Here is a 10,479-nt window from a genome sequence, read left to right as displayed (position 1 = left end):
GTGTGTGTGTGTGTGTGTGTGTGTGTGTGTGTGTGTGTGTGTGTGTGAGAGAGAGTGTGAGAGAGAGATGACTCTTTACTTTTCTGTAAAGGAGACAATGTGTAATTGAGTATGACTCATGTCTTTGTTCATTGTTGTAATCACAGACTGCCTGTCTTTTGCGCAGTTGTTTTGTCATCAACATAAATAATATGTTACGACACTTTTTTCCCCCATAACACATTTATTTATTGGCGTAACACAAACATAAATACTAAAAGTGTTTATCTCTCCATCGCAGAAATAATGAAAACCAGGTTTTATTTCAGCTTATTGTTCTTTATTTTTAGGACGTTTTCATCTGCTTATTAGGTTGAATATATGATCGTACAGTTAGTACACTTATTCATGCACTTTACCTCAGTATGAGTCTGATACAGTTGTACTTGAGTATTAAGCTAATAGTACATCTGTTCCTCTACTTTAGAAAGAACTAATAGCTTCTCTTACTCAAGCAAAAGATGTGAGCGCTTCAACCACTACAGGGACGATGAGATGATATTAAAACACTGCTTGAGGAATTAATTTGATTACATTCACAGAAAAGCACTCGTTGTTTTGGTTTTGTGTGTTGTCCTTTCTGTGTGAGAGGGATGTGTGTTTATCTGAGCCTCCTTCACTGTGTGTTTGTGATGGGAGGGATCGGTTCAGACGGTGACCACTCACTGCTCGAGGGTATGTCAGGAATGTTGTGGAGCAACTTCCTCCTGGGCTCAGCCGGGAAATATGACATCACCATGCAGCATGGAGTAAAAGCTGTGTTTATCTTTGTGTATGTGCCAGGTACTTAAGTGCATACATTTTAGCAACATTTAAATCAGAATCTTATGACAGTTGGTGTTTTTTTTGCCCGCTGTCAATCAAATCAGATCAAACCAAACACACACAGTCCTGATAAAACAGATTATTTGAGTTTTAAAGCGTCAGACTCTTAATAAATACAACAAAATTATGTTAAGTTTAGAAAACAACTTTACATATGCTTGAATACAGTGGTGGGAATAGTACTCAGATTATTTACCTGAGTATAAGTAACATAGAAACATGTAGTTTTATTGACTGTAACTCAACAAATATAGGTATGTGTGTTAAAATCAACTTTTCAGTCATTTTGATCACTTTAATTTGGAAACACAGTGACTTCAGGTTCAGTAGCTGCTGTGCATGAGGATTTAAATTAACTAGCATAGTGCCAAAGCTAATTTAATGCTGGTATATATGTGTTAGTTTTAAGTTTAAGTGATTACAACTTTACATTATGAAATGAAATGCATAGCAATGATGCAATGCAGCAGAAGGAGGTGTGAGGGGGAACCAGTAGGAAACACAGACCGGATCTTTGGCAGGAGTTTCTCGGAAAATCAAGAAGCTGTGAAGGGCTGCAGGTGCAGAGTGGGTGTGCTCTGAGGAAAAACAATCTTCGACCATTTGAAGTACTCGGAAAACACTTCAGCACTAACGGTCCCATTCATATGCAGATGGGCCCAGACTTTTATGAAGGAGGACACGTTTTAAAAGCGTCTTTCCTCCAGGGAATAAACAGCCTGGTTTTGTAGTTTAATCTGTAGAGGATTCAAGAGTTGCGCTTCAACAGAAAACACACGAACATGAATATTCAGCTCTCAGATTTAGTCAGTTTAGTCTGCCATCTAGTGGTTTTACACCTGAGTGTTGACTGAATGCAGAACATTTACACCGTCTGTTGTGTCTAATAATAGTAACACAGGAACATAATAAGAAAGGTATTTTACTATGCCATAAAATCAATATTATCATATGTAATACTTGTATTTAGTTGAGTAAATATCTCTGTATGCAAGGACAGTGATACCATCATTAGATAAATAATCTTAAAGAGTATCAGTCACACATCCTTACAGTATAAATCCCAATATTATGATGAAGTTGAATACTGAAATGTCAATGTACCTAACATTAAGACAGTCGGCACGAGACACATATTTACAGTATCCCTATCAGAATAACACGTTTATGTATTGTGTAAATCAAAATTAGCATCAGCAGACACTCACTCCTGGTTTTTTTGTGCACCTGATTGCGTCACAGAGGATGAATTCACCTGTTTCGGGGTGTGGCCAGAGATGGTTCAGGTATTAACCGCAAACACACAGTTCAGGACGACACAATAAATAGTGTTTCGCTTTTTAGTTAGAATACAGACACTCTGTTTGTTTGTTTTCGCTCTTTTTCTTTTCAGTAGTTTTTATTTTATCATTCGCGGATAGTTTTGCTTCCCACTTTTTACTCAGAGCCGGAGGGGTTTTTGTCATCATGCGGGGATTAGCTGCCGGGATCTTCCTGCTGTCGCTTCTGAAAGGTAATTTCCGTTCTTTTACATTTCGTCCTCGTGCTCTTCGATTAAACCCGTTTATGACTTGAACGTTTGTCAACATTTTGACTGAAACGAACCAAACTGGCGGTATCGGTCACATGACAGTGTTTGTTTATGTGACACAAAGATAGTTGGTCTAAATGTAGAACATAGAAAATTGTTGTTTTTTCTGAGTTGAAGATTTGTTTTTCATTTTATTATTCGTATAAGCAGTTTATTTTAATTTGGAGAACTAAACTGATATCTATGAGTTCAAAGATGATATTCGAGAGTCACTGTGGCCTGTCCATAGTTGGAGACAGATTTACTCAACAGGTTTCATTCCATCTTCTCAATGTTTGGCCGGTAGTTTCACTCGAAGCCATTTCCTGTGCCTTTTGTCTGCGTCACCTGTTTTTCTGGTTCTGCCACTTTGAAAATGAACTCCTACACACATTGTTTCAGTCTGACCACACTTTTTCTCCTTGACTTTTGTCAACACACAAGCTGTCTCTCGAACTGGACATGTTTCTTTTATTCGGCACAGGAGATATCTGTATTCCTTGTTGTAAATACACAAACTACTGTCTCTAACCGCCCGTTTGCTTTCCCTGCCAACAGTGTCGGTGTGTATTCAGGTGAATGTTCCTCAGCAGGAGCGCAGCACAGCCCTGTTTGCCGCAGTCACCCTCCGTTGTGACTACTCCACCTCTGCAAACCTCCAAGATGTTCTGGTCACCTGGAGGTTCAAGTCCTTCTGCAAGGACCCCGTACTGGAATACTACTCCACAGGTAACAGTAGACGGCATACGTCTCGGAGAGGCTAGTAGCCTACATGAAACGGAGGCATAATGTATGTGAATAATCTCATCTTCACTCTGAATATCCATCAATGCCAGAATGAATAACTTCAAATATGTAGTCACAATATGCACACACATTTTATTTTATTTAGGATCTTGGTTGGGATCTTTTTTTTAACATGTACATTTTTTTTAACTCTATATTTCTTATTTTTAGTGCAGCATCAATGGGAATGCCACTCTGCATTTCATCACACATCACACTTGTGTATATGACAATAATAATAACAAACAATATGGCACTTTTCAAGACAAAGTGCTTTATATGGTTGAACCAGGAGCAAAAACATTTCTGGACTGCCGTGAAATATAATTAGATAATTAATACAATGCAAAATAAAATAATCAACAGTAGGCTAATATAAAATATAAAAGCAGATAAGGCATGTTGGAAATAAAATGATGGGTTCACATTAATAAAAGGCTTTTTTTTTTTTTTTAAAGATACAAATAAAATCCTTGAATCATTCAATGGCGATGTCGTACTTATTTGCACTAAACGCAAAGTACACAGCTGAGGCTGACAGGAATTTCATTGCTTTTGCAAGTATTCCGAAATGTCTGGGTATCACCAAAGTCAGTAGGATTTATTCTCTGGGGACCATGCATGTCTGTTTAAACTCAGTCCGTCCAGTAATTCATATTCAGATATTTCAGTCTGGACCAAAGTGATGCATCGACCAAGCATACAGGTATAAGCATGTGTTAATGGAAACTTTGCCTCTGATTTTGCAGCGTACCAGTCTGCACTACAGTTGGGACAGGACCCAGCGAATGACTGTCCAGACCGCCAGCGGACGTTGCGCACAGTGATCCAGAAGAGAGGGAGCAGCGAGCCGACGCTGGGAGCAGAGTACCGCGAACGCAGGATCACCATCCAAAATAGTGAGTTCATTCAGACACTATTGGCGTCAGGCTCAACCCAGTTGTGTCGAGTCTTGAGACAAAATCATTTGCTACACTTTTTATTTGGCTGTTCCTTCTTCAAAATACAGCCAAAATGATATGTTGACTAATCAATTAGTAGATTGACAAACTGTATCTGTCACAATTTTGATAATCCATTTAGGTATTTTTATGTAAAAAAAAAAACTCCTTCATTTCCATTGTTTATGATTTTCTTAGTCCTTTATTTTAGTTCAGTAAATATGTTTTAGTGTTTTGAACTGTTGGTCAGAGAAATTAGAAATTCTGTCACATTTGATAAAATAGTGACAGGCATTTTCCACTATATCAGACATTTTATACATCAAACAGCTCATTAATGATTGAGAAAATAACCCACAGATTAATTGATTAATGGAGGTATCTCTCTGTGTTTGCACAGATGCTGACCTGGTTATCACTGAGGTGATGTGGTGGGACAACGGTGTGTACTTCTGCTCTGTCGATGCTGCTGGAGACACGTCCGGAGACTCTGACAAAGAAGTCAAACTCATCGTTTACCGTAAGAAACAAAAATAAAAAATTTCACTCACTGATTTTATTGCAGCCCCAAATACAGAATTTCCACAACTTCTTCTATAGATTTGTTTAAACCTAAATGTCTGTGGCATTATAGGTTGCTATTTGGAGCTATAACAAAATCAGGGACGGAAATACATATTAACAAGAGCTCTTTCTTCCCCGCCTCTCTCAGACTGGTTAACAGTGTTGTTCATCGTCATCGGAGCCCTCCTGCTGATCCTCCTGTTCGGTATCTGCTGCTGCCAATGCTGCCCTCAGAAATGCTGCTGCTATGTTCGCTGTCCCTGCTGCCCACAGCAATGCTGCTGTCCTGAAAAAGGTAGAGAGCCCAGCACCATTTAGAAAACTCTCCTTGTTGGTGCCTTAGGGATGCTCCCACATCCAAAACATGGGGGAGTGGGCTGCTGATTAAATCCACAACCTATATTGTCAGAAAAACACAGAAGACAAACGATGAGGAAACTTGGAAGCTACAAAACAGATAGTGTGAACTTGTTTCATGAATTTAAGGGACTGTCTAAAAAAATATTAGATAAATGTTGGAAAACAATTCTAAAAATTTGAGGAAAAGGTCTGAAATGTGTTTGAAAAATATTGGTTCAAAGTTTGAAAAATATGCATTGTCTGTGTGCAATGTACATTAAGCCCCCATCACATCCATTGAAATCATGTCAGGGCTAGTATGGACAGGACAAATGATTGAAGGGACCTATAACTCAATGCACAGTGCAAAGGGGCATGCAAAGTATTGTTTTGAGACAGACTTGAAGAAATGTGAACTTATCCCATCAAGTTAAATCGTCAAAACCGTTTCTGCGCTTGACTGCAATCTTGTGCAAATGTTAATTGACTTTAGGACAAATAATAGCAAGTGAATGAGCATTGTGGTGGGTTCCCTTTTAATAACCTCATCTCCGCAAGTTGGTATTCTTACTGTTCTCGTGTAAACCGTAGTCAGTGTTGGCTGGTACCTTATTGTATGCTTCGGAAATCTCTTTGGTGTTAGTTATACCACATTTGTTGCTCATAAAATATGCAAGTCATAAAAAACAGCCTTTGTACTTAGTGAGGACCTTCCTGTATTGTTGAATATTAAAGAATGTGCTGTGCTCGTCTTTCAGCGGTGATGCAGCATCGTATGATGAAGGACGCTGAGAAGGCCATGCAACCCTGGATGAGAGGACAGCCGTTATATGGACAAATGGGCCACGCCCCCCAGATGAACCCGCTGCTCTACTCAGGTACACACACACACACACACACACATCATGTTACACAGCACTTAATAAGCAAACTTTGGCTTTAATACCATTAGACCGTAGGCGGGTATTCATCCACAAATGTCTCCAAATAAATCCCTTTTATTTTGTAAATGTTTTTACCTCTCCAGGATCTGCTTCAGGGAAGAGCTTCTCGATGAAGCCCATGCCCCTCCCCCCTCCTCAGTCTTCAGCTTACAGCATGCCCACTCCCAGTGTCCACGGCGCACACACCCCTGCCAACTCCAATCACATGCTCGATTACCTGGAGAGCCAGGTGAAGGGGATGGACATGGCGAGTCCTCTGCTACAGGTATGTGACCGCCCATGTTCTCGTCTGTTTATGTTAACAGTAGAGCAGCAGATTATTTTGTCATATTGCACAACTGTTACTACAGTTTGTAAACAGTTGCTGAAATTCCTTGTTACTTTACTTAGAATTTTTGTGTCGTTTTGGCAGCTGATAATGCACTACATAATACAGAATGTACATTCTGAGTTATTGAAGAGAATCGAATGATTGTTTTTCACACAAACTACCAAACAAGTTCTTGTCAAAGCTTTTGTTTTTGCAAAAAAAAAAGAAGAAGAAAAAAACAAGTTCTGAGGTCGTGATTTTTCGGTATTTTATGTGATAAAAGTTAAAAACCATTGCAAAGTAAGAAGATGATCCAGAAATGTGGTGGCTGATGGAAGTCATGGTCGGATTGGGGTCAATTTATGCTCAATCAGAATTATTGTTGTTGTTGTTGTTGTTGTTGTTATTATTAGGTATTCAAAAAATACCTCTAAAAATGTATTGTTTCCCCGAGGAAATGGATTAGCCGAGGCGGTAAGCCACTGGATTTGTCTCATGATCAATTTAGTTAATAAGTGTCGGTCTAAACAGCAGCCACAATTATTATACGAATGCCATTTCCTGTGTGAAATTGTGCCTTTTATCTTTCCTCTAAAGATTCACGTTTTATTTCAGTAGCAAATTGTGTACAACAATAGTTTTTTGTCTTTCTTTTTATTTTATTTTTTCGCAAAGCTGAAATTGGCAAAAGTGTTGTTTTGATTGACATCTGTCAGGGCACTGATTGTGTCATTTCCTGTTGGTACAAAATGGTAAAGTGCAGCATTTCTAGTGTAATAGACAGAGTATTAACTGGGCCTGTAGTGTTGAATTGGGGCACAATTCTTGTGTTTCTGTGAATTTCCCTTAAATGTATGAGTGGTGGTTTTCATTTGTCTTTTTCTTCTTCTGGTGTCTTCTTCTCATCAGTCCCAGCCTCCTCCTCCCCAGCACATGCAGCACATGCAGCACATGGAGCACATGCAGCACATGCAGAACATGCAGCACATGCAACACATGCAGAACATGCAGAACATGCAGCACATGCCACCCCCTAACCAGCACATGCCTGTCAACGCCCCATTTCCCCCCGGCCCTCCTAGCATGATATCTGCCCTTGATGATGGCCCCACAGAGCGTCGTGTCATCACACTTCCACCTATAAGAGAGCAGCCGCCGGGCAGAATCGCACCCGCTGCACCCAGGACTCAGCCCCCGAGCTCCAGCGAGAGCAGCCGCAGTGGCTTCGGACATCGTGACGAGCGAGGGTCGGCGGGCAGGCGTTACCCCTCACCCACCCGGTCTAGAGGCGTTCCCAGGAGCTACAGTGAGGAGTCACTGGACGGGCGACGTCCCAGCGGGTCAAGAGTAGGCATGGACCGCCCCCGCTCCCGCTCCAGGGATGACCTGTTCGACAGCAGGTCCAGAGGAAACTACTCTCCCCCAGCCTCACTGCCCAACAGAGGAGGGTCTTGGAGCTCGGATGATGAGGGCAGCAGCAGGAGAGGAGGAGGAGGGAGGAGAGGAGGTGGAGGCTTTGTTGACAAACCTCCCAGCTACTCAGAGTACGAACCCGGACAGAAACCAGGAGCTCGGAGGAACCAGCGTTCTGTAAGACACACATTTCTTTAATTGACATACATCCACACCAACGCGCTTACGTCAAGACAAACACGCACATAATCAAACGCACAGTCATTATAAAAAAAATAATCTGAGTTATGCTGATTGCGGGGTGAAGTAAATCTAAAGTATGTCTCTCTCAGGGCAAGAGTTCTCGCAGAGGCACCAGCGTCGTCATCTGAGCCCTCCAGCTGGGAAACGCCCTGCGACCTCTGTTTCATTAAACACGCACACCTCACTAGAACTGGGAGCCTTGTTGTCTGGCTACTGGTAAACTTTTGAATGCCAACATTTTCATGACTCAAAATGAATCATGAACGCACTCTTTCATCACAGGTTTTGATAAGTGAAAAGCTGGCAGAAGGATTCATTAAATGTGAGATTGAATGTGTTCATCAAAGTGGGGAGGTTGCAAAGCTAATGCCAATATGGAAACCTATTTGGTAGCCTATTAATGTTTTAGTTTTTTTAAGGTAATGATGTAAGAAAGTCTTTACTACTGAACAGATTTTTGGGATAATATTCCTCCTCTCTGCTGGTTCATCAGTGTAATAGAAATCTACAGACGAGATTGGCACTAAATACCTGTAAACTTGTTCTTATTATGGATGTTTCTCCTCTTAAAGCTCTTTGTTTGGCAGGAACACAGTCAATTTTTATATTTGATAAAGTTGTTAAACCTAAAGTGCAGAAGAAAAATAATTACAATAATACACAGGGCCAGTAAACAAATTATAATTATTACATTATAACTATTTAAACCCACATAAATATGAATAGACTCTTGTGAATTCTAGAATAGCTTTTTATGATTTTTGTAAATATTTTTTTTTTCATCGCTCTTGTCTTGAAGTGACTAGCGTGTATTATGTGTTTAAGGAAAAGGTGTGTGCCATTAGCCTGTGTTCAGATAATGAGTGGTTTTTAAACCTTTTGTATATAAGATAGTATTTACACTTGCTTATAAATAACTGTAAACACTGCATGTAAATAAGTATTTTACATGGTGTTGACACAACAAATTAAGTAATGTGCACAATGTTGCAGGCCCAAAAACATGTTTTTTTTTTTTTGCTATTTAGATTACGGTTGTTGGCACAAACTAAACATGACTTCCACATGCACTAAAGTGGTTGACTCCTCCGTTGATGTTCTTTATTTTACCCATGTGCAGTCAGTTTGTGTTCATTTATGGTATTGAAAATAAACATTTTACCTTCAATTCAACAGAACTGTCTATTGATGTGATAACACTTTTTTGTCCTTCATAAATATTCCACTTCAACTTTTAAAAATGATTCCAGTAGCTGAAGAATAGTATGTGCTTTAGCTTGGACTCAACAACAATGTGACCAATCATATGACACAAAAAATGTTATAGGACACAATGAATTCACAGCGCTACTCCTAATTTATCCATTATGTGTCTTGTACTTTAATGGAGAGTCAAGTTCTTACAATCAATCTTAATTGAGGTCAGTTTATGTAATACTTTATGTAAAAGTACTACAGATGCAGCCTGACAGACTTTTTAGCTATATAAGTTGATTTGAATACGCATAAAAAAAAAAGGAGTTTTTGTCATTCAATTCTCACCTCTTCAAAAAAAATAATTTGGAGCATGCAAACATGTAAATGTACAAAGACTTACACTCAGTTGACTGTTTTTTAGGTATGCTACACCTGGTCCTGTAGGAAATCCTTCCTTCATGCTGCAGTATGTGGTGCTGCTGAATTTCATCGCGTAATACTGAGAGGTGTTACAATTGTTCCACCAATTTATATTTCCATTTAAACTAAATATTAGAAAGACATCTCATTATGATGCTGCATATGTCAACTACACTACAATTTCCCAAGGCTCCTAAAATACTGCAATACTTTAGTGAAAAGTGAAAGCCACAATGGTCACTTGTCATCAATAGTCAGTGGTGGAAGAAGTATTCACATCTTTTAATTAGCATTACTGCAGTGTTAAATATAGTATGCTACAAGTAACAGCCTTGCATTTAAAATCAAGTACAAAAGTATGAACATCAAATCATAAAAAGCACATGTACTCATTATGCTAATGCCCATTTCAGAAACTACTTGTGATCAAACTACTTGTGATGCATAAAAAACTCAAAATAATGTACTGTATATTGTACTATACTTGTTTTGATGTGTAGCCTACATTACTTTGATGTTGCAGCTGGCAAAGGTGGGCCTGATTATTTATTACTTTATATAGGTTACTTCTGGGTAGTTGTACCGATGAGAATATATCATAATTTATCATCTATTTTATATTTTTTATTAATGATTTACATCTGTGAAGTAAATAATTACTAAAGCTAACTGAAAAATGTGCCCTAATGAAGTAAAATATTTGCCTCCAAAATAAGAAGTGTTAGGAGCATAAAATGCAAATACTCAAGTAAAGTACAAGTACCTCAAACGTGTAGGCCTTGCACACTTGAGTAAATTAACTCACATTCAACCACTAGATGTACCTAAACTGGCAACTGAACTAAGTGTTGTTTTATGTGCTTCTAATACTGTTGTACCTTGGTGAAA

General features: G+C 39.1%; 1 protein-coding gene across 1 annotated transcript; it reads left to right on the top strand.

Moving 5' to 3' along the window:
- The first annotated feature begins 2,146 nt into the window (after window positions 1–2,146).
- Window positions 2,147–8,733, top strand: LOC116383077 (immunoglobulin-like domain-containing receptor 1). Its single transcript, XM_031846623.1, has 9 exons — window positions 2,147–2,377; window positions 2,993–3,163; window positions 3,970–4,119; window positions 4,562–4,681; window positions 4,874–5,020; window positions 5,823–5,942; window positions 6,092–6,273; window positions 7,228–7,908; window positions 8,064–8,733. Exons 1-9 carry the CDS (start codon window positions 2,332–2,334, stop codon window positions 8,100–8,102), a joined length of 1,656 nt encoding a protein of 551 aa, XP_031702483.1. The 5' UTR covers window positions 2,147–2,331; the 3' UTR covers window positions 8,103–8,733.
- Window positions 8,734–10,479: the final 1,746 nt, after the last annotated feature.

Source organism: Anarrhichthys ocellatus, unplaced genomic scaffold (assembly GCF_004355925.1).
Source record: "Anarrhichthys ocellatus isolate YVR2014 unplaced genomic scaffold, GSC_Weel_1.0 scaffold6, whole genome shotgun sequence".
Taxonomy (NCBI): domain Eukaryota; kingdom Metazoa; phylum Chordata; class Actinopteri; order Perciformes; family Anarhichadidae; genus Anarrhichthys; species Anarrhichthys ocellatus.
The sequence above is the reverse complement of the archived record's forward strand: the minus strand, read 5'-3'. Positions and strand labels throughout refer to the sequence as shown.

What these genes read in the sequence shown, in the direction of transcription:
- LOC116383077 (XM_031846623.1), top strand. Translation starts at nt 2,332, where the DNA reads ATGCGGGGATTAGCTGCCGGGATCTTCCTGCTGTCGCTTCTGAAAG. An exon ending in CCTGCTGTCGCTTCTGAAAG is followed by an intron (nt 2,378 to 2,992) that starts GTAATTTCCGTT and finishes CCCTGCCAACAG; the next exon opens with TGTCGGTGTGTATTCAGGTG. An exon ending in GAACCCGCTGCTCTACTCAG is followed by an intron (nt 5,943 to 6,091) that starts GTACACACACAC and finishes TTACCTCTCCAG; the next exon opens with GATCTGCTTCAGGGAAGAGC.